Here is a 16,823-nt window from a genome sequence, read left to right on the forward strand (position 1 = left end):
AGTGGCTGGCCTTAGGAAGAAACCAACAAACTAGCCAACATCCGAGCTTATGGATAGGCACCTCAAACACCCTGTGAAGCAGAAACTTACTTTGATCTCCTTGTTGCTGACTGTGTTGCTGGCTTTGGAGTTGCTCTTGTGTTTCTTTCTCTGTTGAACTAGTAGGCACTTAGTTGAACAACGTGACCAAGTTTAACCAAGTGACTAACATTATAGTAATTATAGGTCGGCCGATGAATAGCAACGTGTGTGCAAATGTGATCTGTGACCTAATGAACAAATGCAATTTTTAGTGCTCACTGCCATATTTTACTATTGTAGGATTTTTCCAAATGTCTCATTTTATACACCAAATGTCTCATTTTATACACCAAATACATCTCATTTTATACACACACCGTGACACACCCAATGTTTTCCTTCTTAAGGTGTGTCCAGACATAGTTGACCGGCCGTCGATCGACGAGGTCGCCCATTACTTTCTATGATCTCTTCATAAGGAACACCCTGTCTACACTGTAAATTGTAACATAGATGTATAGGAGTACTTGGTTAACATCATTCAAAGTTTGCCCGATGAATGGCCTAGTGTTATTAGTTGGTTTAGCCGAGACCTCATATTTTACTATTGTAGGATTTTTCCAAATGTCTCATTTTATACACCAAAAACATCTCATTTTATACACACACAGTGACACACCCAATGTTTACTTTCTTAAGGTGTGTCCAAACATGGTCGACCGGCCGTCGATCGACGAGGTCGCCCTTTACTTTCTATGATCTCTTCATAAGGAACACCCTGTCTACACTGTAAATTGTAACATATAGATGTATAGGAGTACTTGGTTAACATCATTCAAAGTTTGCCCGATGAATGGCCTAGTGTTATTAGTTGGTTTAGCCGAGACCTCACTCTTTTACCACGACATGTATCCAAGATTCAAGCCTACATCATATTTTACGAGCGTAATTATCCGTCAGTTAATTGATTATTAAATCAATTTTATCGTACCTATGCAAACAATTTTTAGTTGAACTTGTCTAATTTTGTTTACATAGGAAGTATAAAATGGTTGAGGAGATTTAAACCTACGATCTGTTTTAAATTTGAGGCGATAAATTAGATTCGTCTCCAAGAAATCACAGACCGTAGGATCCAAACATCGAAAATATTTCCGCAAAAGAAAAACTCTCCATGTTCAAAGATGACTGTGCTTCGATTGGCAACCCTCACATTAATTGAGATTTTTTACTTTTTGGCAATGTGACCTCATGTACATAAAAGAAAAAGAGACATATGTAGGTGATTATGTAGGAAATGTGAAAATTGCATGTCTTAATTTGTAAACAAACCAGAAAAACTCTTATGGTATCTTCCACTCCACCATTTCCAATAATGATCTTTTCTTTCACTGTGAGCCTTTAAGAAGAAAAAAAGATCTGTGGTTGGGTGGAAGAGCTCTTTTGATAGAACCCTGTCACCACACACACGGATAGGACTTTCAATAGGGGATTCTTTGTCAAATAGTCAAGCCACAAGCCACAATAATCCCACAAGTTTCACAAACAAACAAAAAAATCTCATGTTAAATTCAATTTGGGTGGAAAACATACCCAAAGAAACACAATATGATAGATAAGAGCATAAAACCCTCCAAATGCACCAATACACCAACATATCGTACAACACTCAGTAAAAAAGATGAAAACATGGTCTCTATCCATCAACTCCACAGACTTGCATTCAAAGAACCCATTAACATAGACAAGGTTCAAACTGAGGAAGCTCTCACCATTATAATAGCTGAAACATAAGAGCATAAAGCCCTCTAAATGCACCAATACACCAACATATCGTACAACACTCAGTAAAAAAGATGAAAACATGGTCTCTATCTATCAACTCCACAGACTTGCATTCAAAGAACCCATTAACATAGACAAGGTTCAAACTGAGGAAGCTCTCACCATTATAATAGCTGAAACGAGATCATCTTAATTAATTCCTTTCAAAATCAAGCAATTCGAAAGATAATTCCGTGTAAACATGAACATTCAAACCCCAACACGCTAGACAACGTAGATAAACAAGGAATGCCGACACTTCTAACACTGATAATTTAGGTCATAAAATCGTTTAATTTACGATAGCTCTGGTTTTCAACGAGGGACAAAAGGATCTCGTATAACTCTATAAGAGTTGGTAGCAATGAGCTGCTACAGAATAGCTCGAGATATCCTGGGGCTTGAGGAAGTGTGAAAAATATGTATCTCGAAAAGGTTATCTATCATAAAACGAGAAATAAAATTATAAAAAATAAGCATGCCAATAGGTATTCAGAAGAGGACACTAGTCAAGACAAGCTTAGAAAAAACGGATAGCAAATGAAAAGTTGATGCAAAATGAACAAAAATGCAAAATGCATTGGGATGATAACAGGCAAATAGCGTGATAAACGATCTCTTTGACACAATACATCATGAGGACGCCAGAAGCATACCAACACTCCCCTAGGTAGAGACAAGAGATTCAATCAAAGCCACTTTACCACGCCTGCAAGTGCATGTCATGAAAATATAGATGGGGAATTTATTCAAATTCATAAAATAGAAACTTCTCAGGTATTAGTCACGTATTCAATCCCCCAATGGAGCTTCACCAAGAATCCATAAATTTTCTCTGTTTCTTCATGTTGGATGCCGCCTTACTGTAAGATTCGGAGAGGATCTTGTGCTGCTGTAAGAACCGCTTCTGCTCGGCTTGCACCACTTTGGTGTCCTTCTCCAGGTTTGTCTCCAGGGGCACGATCATGTCCACGTAGAATGCTTTCAACTAGAGAGGAGGGGAAATGATGATCTTTAGAGGTGTGTCCAAACATAGTCGACCGGCCGTCAATCGATGTTGATTCACATCGACCGATGATCGATCAGCGGCCCTCGACTATGTGTGGACACACCTTTAGTTCCAAGTGTGGGTTCAATTGGATAAGAATTGTAGTCTAAAGTTACGGGTTCCTAACGATGCGACGTGTTTTTACACAGCAGTCAACGTGATACGCTGAGAGTTATTAAGTGTTGTACCTGGAGTACCTGGCAGACATTATACAGCGCGTACCTTTAGGGTAGAGACTACAGAGTAATCACTATATCCTATTTCCTGGAAAATATATACTATTTCCTGGAAAAGTTGAATTGAGTACATGCCTACTAATCAAACTTACAATGTTCATTTGTTGAGACTGGACTTCGTTCCAAACTTCTACAATTTGAAGGAGTGAGGTACCTGTAAGGAAGAACATTTTAAAATAGTAATAGGCCCATACCAACATACGAGTAGGTGTCTACTATTCAGTAGTCATTACAACCTAACCTACTCTGTAGTTTGTTACTTGAGTACTTTTGACCTCACGACTAAATTTAGACCGAGATAAGGTGTTTGACTGGGCTTATTTTCGGGGTTAACCCGTTACCCTATACCTATATGTTCAACTCCTCATTGGATTGAATTACTGTATATCAAACATAAAGTTCTGTTTTTAACTGGTCTAATCACCTTATCAGCTAGGTATTTATCAAGGGCTTGCTGTGCTATCACGAAAACAAACAGTAAAGTTATAGAGGGAATATTCACACAAATAAGTATTTATATGGCAAGTATATTTATAACTATATTTGTAATTTATAGCGAGGAGGAATAATAGAAATACAAACATGCTCTATTGCATCATGCGAATGGATTGGGTTGGATCACACAGATTTAACTCCTTGTTTTCTAGAATTCCTTTTGCGTGAGAACATGCACTTGATTTTCCGCGGATAGCTGAGATTTCATCTTGTCAGGGTGCCAGAATTTCAACAAGATGTTCAATGAGTGTCGTCATACACATATCAAGTTAATCAAGTCTTGGTAGTACCAGGCAATGTGGTTCCACAGCCCACACATATCGGTAGGTAAGGTTGACCCCACTCATAAGGTAGGTAGGTACGCGGTACACATGCAATCCATATAACCTAAAGAACTAATAGAAATCAAATGGTGTCATAATAGATCTGTTGCGCTTACTTGGGTGATGTTTCAAAGTCATAGAGCAGGAAAAATGAGGACCAACGGAATTTTTCTTTTTCATCGTTGCGAATTCACAACACGTCCGTGATTGGCACATTGTTGAATCATAATGCGATGTGCACCGAGGCTCAAGAATTGGCAACGAGCTCCGTTTGCTTTTTTTTTTCGCGTTTTTGGCACATTACGTTTCATAAAATTCTATTAGCATTACCGTGCTTCTTCGCCGATCAATTCGACGGAGGGAGTTGAGTTATTCGCCAGCTTGTACAATTGTACATAGTGAAAATTCGTACACTTACACGTCATGAGTAGGAAAAAACGAAACAACAGTCGTTCAAAATCAAAGTAACTCTTTTTGGCTCCCAGCCCAACTTCCCAACAAATTTCCTTCTCACTTTTCCTTCAGGCGGATCCGAAACACTCCTAACACCATTTTCAAGCACAGGAAATAAAATAAACCGTAAACATAACCATAACCGTAATTGTAACCTTAATTACCTTAACCATATTGCATAAATCGTTTCCAATATAAGAAACCGTTGAGGACCTCACTTTAGAGTACAATTTTCCAAGAGAAACCAATGTGCGATTTTCCACTGGGGATGAGTAGCTCCTAACACCATTTTCAAGCACAGGAAATAAAATAAACCGTGAACATAACCATAACCGTAACCATATTGCATAAATCGCTTCCAATATAAGAAACCGTTGAGGACCTCACTTTAGAGTACAATTTTCCAAGAGAAACCAATGTGCGATTTTCCACTGGGGATGAGTAATATGCCCCGTTCTAAACTCACCATGGCGTAGCTTGGCGTAGTTATGTGCCCGCGCTCGCAGTCCATTTCATACATCGTCAATATTTTCAATATTCCATTTCATTGATGAATTCAAAAGCAAACATTGTTGTGAGAATGTCTTGCACCTCATTTTCGTGGGCAGACTACATGATAATCAAGAGTTATCGTAGGGCAAATGTACAAATCAAATGGAAAATCATTGCGTCGTGCTCCGAGTTAAAACGGAACTATCTTCATTGGTCCAAAAGTTATTGTTCGTCTAAGCCGAACACTTGAACAGCCATCTCACACCGAAATCAGGACAAACCAACGCTTTCAAAAGACGCAGAATAAGTATACCACCAAAACTATAAAAAGCTGGGGCAGCAATGTGGTGTCTTCGCGAGCTAGATCTTTGTGTTTCACATTGCTATCTAGAATAAATTCTAGATCAGTGGTATTTTTCTTTCGGAATCATCCCTCTTTTAGTCTTCTATGAATCTCATGCTCGTTTCCCCTCTTTTGGCCTGTACTGGCCTAAAGGCAATTCAAGATGGTGCACCATCGGAATCGGTTTCGTTTCTGAAAGTTTCCCGAGAGGAAATGAGGCAGTGTACGGTTTCAGTCGACGTCGCTCGACCGTGATAACTAGGTGTGGACGCAGCTTAAGTGCCAACCTTGTCAGGTTGGAAGGTAGCGCATCTGTCTTGTAAGCGCGAGATTTTTAAGGTGTGTCCAAACATAGAAGACCGGTCGCTGATCGGCGAGGTGGATCTATGTTATCGAGGCAGAGTGGACGGTTCATGCGACATCGATCGACGCGACGGCCGGTCGACCATGTGTAAACACACCTTTAGTGACATATTTTGATCTATCCACTTATAACTTCCGATAGAAATCCATCCAAGTACGTGCTTTCATTGGATGCTTATTCTTACAACCCAACGTCACGTCACACGATTAAATCAAACACATTCTTTTCTCACCGCGGAAAATTCATCCAAGTGTTGATACTAATCAGGTTGGAAGGTAGCGCATCTGTCTTGTAAGCGCGAGATTTTTAAGGTGTGTCCAACATAGAAGATCGGTCGCCGATAGGCGAGGCGGATCTATGTTATCGAGGCAGAGTGGACGGTTCAGGCGACATCGATCGACGCGACGGCCGGTCGACCATGTGTAGACACACCTTTAGTGACATATTTTGATCTATCCACCTAACTTCCGATAGAAATCCATCCAAGTACGTGCTTTCATTGGATGTTTATTCTTACAACCCAACGTCACGTCACACGATTAAATCAAACACATTCTTTTCTCACCGCGGAAAATTCATCCAAGTGTTGATACTATAGGTACTTACACGTGTTGTTCTTCCAGCATAGGCTCAGCATAAGCACATGGGAACCAGCCACTCTGTTGGGTTCTCAGGTTTTCTCCGTATTGCCAGCCTTTATTTCTATCACCTGGAATGCAACAAACAGTCGCAGTAGACGCGTAGACGGCGAATGTTGATATATAGACGAATATATCTTGATTCTATCTTTCCTATATATTATGGTATGTGTTCCGGTTATGGCGAGAGGAATATCTCATTTTCTATATTTTCAAATCACCATTTTGCATCAGCATTTTACACAATTTTACAATTATTCAAGATTTTATTTACTACTTACCTATGTGATTGTGAAACTTACCTGTAAGAGCAATCATATCTCCCTCCATGAAGTTAAGCTGATTGTCTCCAGATGACATGTACGCTCTAAAGTATGGGTAATTTATGTACAATAGAAATTAACTAAGAAACTATTCAATGTAAATAACTGTAGGTAATTAGTAATTACCTAGATAGGTGTCTGTACATAGATAATAAAGGCAGAAAAGTTTGAAATCTCTTATAACCAAGCTTAAAGTCCATTTTGGTAAAGAGATTGCGGAGTGTTTTGAAAAGGTATTATGCCGGTCACTCATGCTCAGACCATCTGACAGGCAGTCTGAGTATTAGTGGTCGGCATAAGACTTTTAAATTGTAAGATAGGATCTGCAATGTGTATAGGTATCTAATGGAGCTGTCAGTTTACAGTTTTCTTAGAATGGATCTATGCTCAGACCATCTGACAGACAGTCTGAGTATTAGTGGTCGGCACAAGACTTTTAAATTGTAAGATAGGATCTGCAATGTGTATAGGTATCTAATGGAGCTGTCAGTTTACAGTTTTCTTAGAATGGATCTATGGAAATGACAAATGATAAACCAAAGTATTTATTTGTACATAATTAGAAATGAATGGTTATTCACGGAATTTGTACAATAATGTAAAAAGCACTTAAATCTATCTGAGCACCAAACAATACAAGAACAGGTAAAGTTAACCACTAGGCACTTAATACTCAGACCATCTGACAGACAGTCTGAGTATTAGTGGTCGGCACAAGACTTTTAAATTGTAAGATACGATCTGCAATGTGTATAGGTATCTAATGGAGCTGTTAGTTTACAGTTTTCTTAGAATGGATCTATGGAAATGAATGGTTATTCACGGAATTTGTACAATATAATGTAAAAAGCACTTAAATCTATCTGAGCACCAAACAATACAAGAACAGGTAAAGTTAACCACTATCAACAAGCACCTCCACTAGGCACTTAATTTGTTTGTCTTTCCAGGCATGTTCTCTATTTCTTTCCTCAATATTAATAGACACTCTCTATTTCTCATCCCTAAATTTAAACTCTGGATACCTTCGTACAGTTCGTACCCATATGGTTAGGACAACGAACTTCAAAATTTGAACAACTGAAGATGGATCACGACTTTTGTTGTCTTCAACTATTCCCTTTGCCACACGGTATAGCTTCGGGACTAATGCTGCGTTCACCAAGACTTGATACCTACTCCCTACCTACTCTAGGTTCTTAGGAATCTTAGGTATTAGAACTTAATACCTGGTGTTTTACTGAACTTAATTTTACGAGTATACTTTGGTGCTTAAATTACCTGTGTTAAAATAATCCCTATTCGCAACTATTGACTTGCAATCGATTAATAATTATTTTCAATAGCTATGAGCACAATATCTTCTATCTAGTTACAGATAGGCAAGTATCCCTGCATTAGCAGACATAATCACAGTTCAGTTAATTAAATTAAGACAGGATAGGAGAAAGCCAGCCGTTCCGAGAACGAACATTATCCGTTCAGAATAAAATTCACCCCAGGCGTGAATCGATTGGCCTAACGCTCACATGGAATAAGTGTACCCACTGTACCATCTAATATCCCTTGCATTTCAAAACCATCAAGGTTTGAACCTTGCACCTTGCCAGCCGTTTCGAGAACGAACACTATCCGTTCAGGATAAAATTCACCCCAGGCGTGAATCGATTGACCTAACGCTCACATGGAATAAGTGTACCCACTGTACCATCTAATATCCCTTGCATTTCAAAACCATCAAGGTTTGAACCTTGCACCTTGTTGAGTACATATGTAATTGTTCGTCTAAGCTGGACACTTGAACAGCCATCTCATACCGAAATCAGGACAAACCAACGCTTTCAAAAGACGCAGAATAAGTAAAATTTAAACTCTGGATACCTTGGTACCCATATGGTTAGCACAACGAACTTCAAAATTTGAACAACTGAAGATGGATCACGACTTTTGTTGTCTTCAACTATTCCCTTTGCCACACGGTATAGCTTCGGGACTAATGCTGGGTTCACCAAGACTTGATACTGATACCTACTCCCTACCTACTCTAGGTTCTTAGGAATCTTAGGTATTAGAACTTAATACCTGGTGTTTTACTGATTGGAAACGACACTTCCACACTGTCCGGTAGCATTTCCCTGGTCTTGGTCACCTCAATCCATTCATCTATGTTCTTCTCATATAGGGTGTTGCCAGCCGAGTGGTACGCCAGGTAGTGTTTAGCCAGACTAGAGAGCCGTTCCAGAACGAACCCGTATCTACGCCGTTCCTCTCCACACTGTCCGGTAGCATTTCCCTGGTCTTGGTCACCTCAATCCATTCATCTATGTTCTTTTCATACAGGGTGTTGCCAGCCGAGTGGTACGCCAGGTAGTGTTTAGCCAGACTAGAGAGCCGTTCTAGAACGAACCCGTATCTACGCCGTTCCTGTGTCATAGCCTGAGGGAAGACGAAACATGAATTATTATTCACACTCTTCCAAAGCTCAAGGACAATAGTGGCTGTCCAAAATAGTTATTAGATAGATAAACATTAATCCCATGATGGACCAAACTTGCAGACAATAGGTTGTCAGGATGCCTGGTCAGTACCTATGTAGGTAGATAGGTATACTCCTCCTAAGTAATCCCGCCATTAACAGTCTCTTATGGCGCCTACATAGTTCAACCATAGATAAACATTAATCCCATGATGGACCAAACTTGCAGACAATAGGTTGTCAGGATGTCTGGTCAGTACCTATGTAGGTAGATAGGTATACTCCTCCTAAGTAATCCCGCCATTAACAGTCTCTTATGGCGCCTACATAGTTCAACAAGTAGGAAGTGGTGAAACATCCCCCTTGTGAGTGGAAGTGCGCGGGTTCAACTTAGACAATACTGAGCATTTACCCGTGTTTTTCTAGCCCATTCTGGTGAATATTTGATTCCAGGCCCAATTAATTACTCTTTATTTATCAAACAAAAGGCAGACAACATGGGTACCTACATGTTTTCAATAAAAAGATTATGAATTGATTTATCCCAACTAATTACTCTTCATTTATCAAACAAAAGGCAGACAACATGGGTACCTACATGTTTTCAATAAAAAGATTATGAATTGATTTATAGTTTCCGAACTTGCTTGTCCAATTAATTACTCTTTATTTATCAAACAAAAGGCAGACAACATGGGTACCTACATGTTTTCAATAAAAAGATTATGAATTGATTTATCTCCAATTAATTACTCTTTATTTATCAAACAAAAGGCAGACAACATGGGTACCTACATATTTTCAATAAAAAGATTATGATTTGATTTATAGTTTCCGAACTTGCTTTTGTTTTGCAAAATTTACTACCTTTACGGTTTGATGTACGGTTTGTTTACAATATTAGTCATGAACTTGCTTTTGTTTTGCAAAACTTACTACCTTTACGGTTTGATGTACGGTTTGTTTACAATATTAGTCATCAATAATCATGAATGACCTTTAGCCCAATCATAATCTAGAGAAGTAAGTTGCCTACGTGAGAAATCAATGTACATTTTTCGATCGAAACTGTTCGTTAGAGTTCTTACATTTTTCAATCCTTGTTCACAGAACGCATCCAGCTTTGACTTTTCTTCTTCTAGAATCTGCATTGTCTGAAAGAAAGAAAAAATTAAATTATACCAAACATGTATTGAAAATATTGTTCTCCCTATCATGCCTCAATCTACATCAATCTTGAAATCGGTAAGATCAAAACAAATTGTGTTCATTTCATTCCTAATTGCGATTCATAAGAGATATTTATTCGTATGGACCAGCAAGAGATGTCAAAATCGTAGTAATAGCCTGAAGGTATTCCTAATTAATGAACTTGTTGCACAGAGTCTCTAATGTGTTCTGAGCCTAGCAAGAGATGTCAAAATCGTAGTAATAGCCTGAAGGTATTCCTAATTAATGAACTTATTGCACAGAGTCTCTAATGTGTTCTGAGCCTAATTTAATCAACCAAATACTGAAATACCCAACTATGTACATAATGACCACGTGATGCTAGCTATATCTGTCCTCAGTCCATACATGGCAGAAGTTTGTAATGTAAAGGTTCACCTTGCACCAAATACTTTGCTAATGTTGATGCTAGCTATATCTGTCCTCAGTCCATACATGGCAGAAGTTTGTAATGTAAAGGTTCACCTTGCACCAAATACTTTGCTAATGTCTGTACTCAGTCCATACATGGCAGAAGTTTGTAATGTAAAGGTTCACCTTGCACCAAATACTTTGCTAATGTTTCTTATTTGTATGGACTAGTAGGTGCATTATTATAATACTCAACTACTTTGTAATACACCGCTTGATCTACCATGTCAGGTTGGGATTAATTGCTAATGTTTATTATTTGTATGGACTAGTAGGTGCATTATTATAATACTCAACTACTTTGTAATACACCGCTTGATCTACCATGTCAGGTTGGGATTAACAAGAACTGCATTGAAAAGTAACAAAATAAGTAAACAAGGTTAAATTCAACGCAAATATGTGGATGACTACACTTGGGTAGCCCAATGGTAAAACACTCCCCTTGTGTGTGGAAGTGTTCAAACCCCAACCGGAGCTTGAAGCATGAAATTGAATTCAACGCAAATATGTGGATGACTACACTTGGGTAGCCCAATGGTGAAACACTCCCCTTGTGAGTGGAAGTGTTCAAACCCCAACCGGAGCTTGAAGCATGAAATTTCCAATCCTGAGCTGAAGCTAAGAACTTGGTTTAGCTAAATAACCTAGCTGTTCTAGGTCAGCCACTCACTATCAGGTAACATGAAATTTCCAATCCTGAGCTGAAGCTAAGAACTTGGTTTAGCTAAATAACCTAGCTGTTCTAGGTCAGCCACTCACTATCAGGTAGACCTGACGACAGGTACACCTGATCAGGATTTCCTGATAGTGTGTGCGCTCATCAGGTATCAGGAAGACCTGACAGACGGGCCTTTTCAGTCGTGCTTGTCAGGTCTACCTGATAGTGAGTGGCTGGCCTTAGGAAGAAACCAACAAACTAGCCAACATCCGAGCTTATGGATAGGCACCTCAACCACCCTGTGAAGCAGAAACTTACTTTGATCTCCTTGTTGCTGACTGTGTTGCTGGCTTTGGAGTTGCTCTTGTGTTTCTTTCTCTGTTTCTTCATGTTGGATGCCGCCTTACTGTAAGATTCGGAGAGGATCTTGTGCTGCTGTAAGAACCGCTTCTGCTCGGCTTGCACCACTTTGGTGTCCTTCTCCAGGTTTGTCTCCAGGGGCACGATCATGTCCACGTAGAATGCTTTCAACTAGAGAGGAGGGAAAATGATGATCTTTAGAGGTGTGTCCAAACATAGTCGACCGGCCGTCAATCGATGTTGATTCACATCGACCGATGATCGATCAGCGGCCCTCGACTATGTGTGGACACACCTTTAGTTCCAAGTGTGGGTTCAATTGAATAAGAATTGTAGTCTAAAGTTACGGGTTCCTAACGATGCGACGTGTTTTTACACAGCAGTCAACGTGATACGCTGAGAGTTCTTAAGTGTTGTACCTGGAGTACCTGGCAGACATTATACAGCGCGTACCTTTAGGGTAGAGACTACAGAGTAATCATACTATTTCCTGGAAAAGCTGAATTGAGTAGATGCCTAGCTAATCAAACTTACAATGTTCATTTGTTGAGACTGGACTTCGTTCCAAACTTCTACAATTTGAAGGAGTGAGGTACCTGTAAGGAAGAACATTTTAAAATAGTAATAGGCCCATACCAACATAGGTGTCTACTATTCAGTAGTCATTACAACCTAACCTACTCTGTAGTTTGTTACTTGAGTACTTTTGACCTCACGACTAAATTTAGACCGAGATAAGGTGTTTGACCTTTGACTGGGCTTATTTTTGGGGTTAACCCGTTACCCTATACCTATATGTTCAACTCCTCATTGGATTGGACTACTGTATAATGTATATCAAACATAAAGTTCTGTTTTTAACTGGTCTAATCACCTTATCAGCTAGGTATTTATCAAGGGCTTGCTGTGCTATCACGAATGTTGTATGAATCATACCATGATATTATGCCGTATTTTGCAATGATCATGTTTTAACTCCTCATTGGATTGGATTACTGTATATCAAACATATAAAGTTCTGTTTTTAGCTGGTCTAATCACCTTATCACCTAGGTATTTATCAAGGGCTTGCTGTGCTATCAGGAATGTTGTATGAATCATACCATGATATTATGCCGTATTTTGCAATAATCATGTTTTGGCAATTACAAAAATCATACTTAGGTATGTACTTATAGGTAGCGAAAAATAACTACCTGAACCTGAGCAATGTTTTCTAACTCAACAAAGTGGGTTAGTACTAATTATCGGGGTCTAGGGGAAAAGATTTTTACAACCATGAAAGTATTTGCCTTTGGCAATCCTTACCGACATCTGCTGAAGATCCCCATAGTGCTTGTTGGGAATTTTTGCCCAATTTGGAAACAGCTTCTATGTAAAGTTTAGAGGCTGGGAAAAGATTTTTACGACCATGACATTATTTGCCTTTGGCAGGCCTTACCGACATCTGCTGAAGATCCCCATAGTGCTTGTTGGGAATTTTTGCCCAATTTCCTAACACTCAACAAAGTGGGTTAGTACTAACTATCGGGTTCTATGGGAAAAGATTTTCACGACCATGACATTATTTGCCTTTGGCAGGCCTTACCGACATCTGCTGAAGATCCCCATAGTGCTTGTTGGGAATTTTTGCCCAATTTTCTACACATAACTTGCATTGAATCGCAGTAGACGCGTAGACGGCGAATGTTGATATATCGACGAATATATCTCGATTCTATCCTTCCTATAATGGTATGTGTTCCGGTTATGGCGAGAGCAATATCTCATTTTCTATATTTTAAAATCACCATTTTGCATCAGCATTTTACACAATTTTACAATAATTCAAGATTTTATTTATTACCTATGTGATTGTGAAACTTACCTGTAAGAGCAATCATATCTCCCTCCATGAAGTTAAGCTGATTGTCTCCAGATGACATGTACGGAAATTAGATACACTGAACGAAATGAATATTAGAGGAATTTCTTTATTATTATCAACACATCGGTGGAATAGGTTCAAAACTCTGAATCAGTTTACTGGATGTTTCTCTCAATAACTACTGTAATTACCACACGCGCATATCCCACAACTGCTGGCCCGGACATTTAGGGGCCCCGCAGGGGCACATTCGGTGGCAATAAGTAGCATAGGACGATTGTAAGTAAAGGAATATACATAGGAACGATAACTTACCATGTAAAGCTTTGAGGTAAGCTTTCCCAGCACTGATCATCTGACGAGCTCCAGGATTGAACTTGTCGCTGATATTCTGCAAACACACGAAATGAAATTTGCTGTTGAAATTTGTAGATCCAAAGAGATGATTATGTGGGCGGTATTTGAAATCTCTTTATATCTAAAAATTTAAATGAGGATAAAGCAGAAAAACAGCTCCAGAAACCAAATGTACAAGTAATACTGCAGAAGGATGGTTGAAAAAGCTTGATATGTGTATTTCAATAGGTGTATGTTATATAGTTGTAGGTGGTATAGTAGATGCCTTATGCTACGATTCTGACACGATAGGCAGCATGTTGCCTCCGAGTTCCAATTTATGTCCCAAATGTACAGGTAATACTGCAGAAGGATGGTTGAAAAAGCTTGATATGTGTATTTCAATGTATTTCAATAGGTGTATGTTGTATAGTTGTAGGTGGTATAGTAGATGCCTTATGCTACGATTCTGACACGATAGGCAGCATGTTGCCTCCGAGTTCCAATTTGTATTTGAAATCTCTTTATATCTAAAAATTTAAATGAGGATAAAGCAGAAAAACAGCTCCAGAAACCAAAATGTACAGGTAATACTGCAGAAGGATGGTTGAAAAAGCTTGAGTGTATTTCAATAGGTGTATGTTGTATAGTTGTAGGTGGTATAGTAGATGCTTTATGCTACGATTCTGACACGGTAGGCAGCATGTTGCCTCCGAGTTCCAATTTATGTCCCTTAGTCCACTTGAGGTTAGATAGTGAGATAAGAACAATTAAATGTAAATCATTGTCGAGATATTATTATAACTCCAAGTTCTTTTGATTGTCAAGTTGAAGTCAAATTTATGCATGAGACGTGCTATTGTCTTAATGATATTGATATGCTAGCTAGTCTTCTATGAATCTCATGCTCGTTTCTCCTCTTTTGGCCTGTACTGGCCTAAAGGCAATTCAAGATGGTGCACCATCGGAATCGGTTTCGTTTCTGAAAGTTTCCCGAGAGGAAAATACATTCATGTTAAACTCTCTGATTGTGTTAACCATATAATATTACCTACTGTGATCCCGTGGAGCTAAATTGTACAATTACGAGACGTGCCAATCTGGTGCACTGTAAATATTTTCTCCAAAAGTGCATTATGTGGATAACATAACTTCCTTATTATCCCGTGGAGCTAGATTGTACAATTACGAGACGTGCCAATCTGGTGCACTGTAAATATTTTCTCCAAAAGTGCATTATGTGGATAACATACCCGTGGAGCTAGATTGTACAATTACGAGACGTGCCAATCTGGTGCACTGTAAATATTTTCTCCAAAAGTGCATTATGTGGATAACATTATTCTGAAGCAAAAGTGCTGTACTGAAAGATAAGTCTTTGTAAACATTAGTGAAAGTCAAAAATCTATGACTAGGTAGAATTTGTTCCTTATTAATTTAAGTACAGTAGACTAATGGGGTTTTGTCTGATCTATTAGCCATTAACGGTATGAACTTCCATATTCAATCACTTGAATGTCAGTGTTTTATTCTGAAGCAAAAGTGCTGTACTGAAAGATAAGTCTTTGTAAACATTAGTGAAAGTCAAAAATCTATGACTAGGTAGAATTTGTACTTTTTTGGCACTTTGATGTTGCAGAACATGTGAAATTGAATCTGGTTAATCAAATATGAAAGTTATAGGTTATCTTCAATGTGATGGGTAGCTTCAGCAAATATAATTTTCGTAAAACGTTAGCCTGTAGGTACAATTTGCTGTTAAACCCTGTCGATATAAAGGTTACTGCTCAGCCTAGACCTAAGCTAGAGGCAGAAGAGACGCGTGTAATTTACATTTTAATAATGGTTAATTGTTCGAAGGATTCTGGTTTCTTTGAAGACAATATTTACGACACTTGGTGCAGGATTCTGCAATGTCACCATTATCTGAATAGTTCCTCAGGCTTTCGTTAACATGAACTTGCAATCTGGTTAATCAAATATGAAAGTTATAGGTTATCTTCAATGTGATGGGTAGCTTCAGCAAATATACTTTTCGTAAAACGTTCGCCTCAGCAATTTGCTGTTTATGTTTAACCCTGTCGATATATAAAGGTTACTGCTCAGCCTAGACCTAAGCTAGAGGCAGAAGAGACGCGAATAATTTACATTTTAATAATGGTTAATTGTTCGAAGGATTCTGGTTTCTTCGAAGACAATATTTACGACACTTGGTGCAGGATTCTGCAATGTCACCATTATCTGAATAGTTCCTCAGGCTTTCGTCAACATGAATTTGCACATTTGTAAACAAGTATTAGGTACTTCATCAGGATTGTTTACAAAGTTCTCGGAAAATCGCGTGGAATCTGGAATGCTCGGATTGTGCTTGTGCAGGGCGGATTTATGGAAATAAAATAATGGTGAGATATCAACTAAAAGGCAATCAAAGATTGAAGACCCTAGAATGTGTGAGTTGAAAGTCCTATACTACAATTTTGTAGATGGTCGGGTGACCAATCTGGACCTGAGAATTTGGATGGTGAAATGTTCTGTATTTCCAGTATTCCATTCCTTATAATGGTGTAGAAGAGGGACCCACCCCCTCCACAACAAGTTTTGGCCAAACTAGATTCTTTCAAGATGTATGTAAGAGGACCCTATGAAGTTTTGAGCTTTAATACTCTGTAAATAAGCAGCTACTTCATCAGGATTGTTTACAAAGTTCTCGGAAAATCGCGTGGAATCTGGAATGCTCGGATTGTGCTTGTACAGGGCGGATTTATGGAAATAAAATAATGGTGAAATATCAACTAAAAGGCAATCAAAGATTGAAGACCCTAGAATGTGTGAGTTGAAAGTCTTACACTACAATTTTGAAGATGGTCGGGTGGCCAATCTGGACCTGAGAATTTGGATGGTGAAATGTTCTGTATTTCCAGT

General features: G+C 38.8%; 2 protein-coding genes across 2 annotated transcripts in view; both read right to left on the bottom strand.

Annotated features, from left to right (window-relative positions):
- The window catches only part of LOC103524929, a 102,657-nt gene that overhangs the window by 6,186 nt on the left and 79,648 nt on the right, over window positions 1-16,823 (bottom strand). The window contains exons 3-10 of the mRNA XM_026820191.1: window positions 13,863-13,956; window positions 13,007-13,087; window positions 12,233-12,294; window positions 11,657-11,869; window positions 10,125-10,190; window positions 8,810-8,996; window positions 6,540-6,614; window positions 6,206-6,308 (exon numbers count right to left, since the gene is read on the bottom strand). Coding sequence (XP_026675992.1) covers window positions 6,206-6,308; window positions 6,540-6,614; window positions 8,810-8,996; window positions 10,125-10,190; window positions 11,657-11,869; window positions 12,233-12,294; window positions 13,007-13,087; window positions 13,863-13,956 — 881 coding nt within the window. The remainder of the gene's footprint in view (window positions 1-6,205; window positions 6,309-6,539; window positions 6,615-8,809; window positions 8,997-10,124; window positions 10,191-11,656; window positions 11,870-12,232; window positions 12,295-13,006; window positions 13,088-13,862; window positions 13,957-16,823) is intronic.
- On the bottom strand, window positions 11-3,319 carry LOC113465570. Its single transcript, XM_026820198.1, has 3 exons — window positions 3,222-3,319; window positions 2,676-2,833; window positions 11-145 (listed from the first exon to the last, which is right to left on the bottom strand). The coding sequence occupies exons 1-3, from the start codon at window positions 3,297-3,299 to the stop codon at window positions 31-33; spliced, it is 351 nt and encodes a 116-aa protein (XP_026675999.1). The 5' UTR covers window positions 3,300-3,319; the 3' UTR covers window positions 11-30.

The sequence above is a fragment of the Diaphorina citri genome, unplaced genomic scaffold, assembly GCF_000475195.1.
Source record: "Diaphorina citri unplaced genomic scaffold, Diaci psyllid genome assembly version 1.1 scaffold127, whole genome shotgun sequence".
NCBI lineage: Eukaryota > Metazoa > Arthropoda > Insecta > Hemiptera > Psyllidae > Diaphorina > Diaphorina citri.

Bases quoted from the DNA above. Each gene is read 5' to 3' on its own strand.
- LOC113465570 (XM_026820198.1), bottom strand. From the start codon at position 3,299: ATGTTCTTCCTTACAGGTACCTCACTCCTTCAAATTGTAGAAGTTTGG. The intron at 2,834-3,221 runs GTAAGTTTGATT...CCTCCTCTCTAG, and splicing joins AGTCTCAACAAATGAACATT to TTGAAAGCATTCTACGTGGA. The intron at 146-2,675 runs ATTTATGGATTC...TCAACAGAGAAA, and splicing joins AACATGAAGAAACAGAGAAA to GAAACACAAGAGCAACTCCA.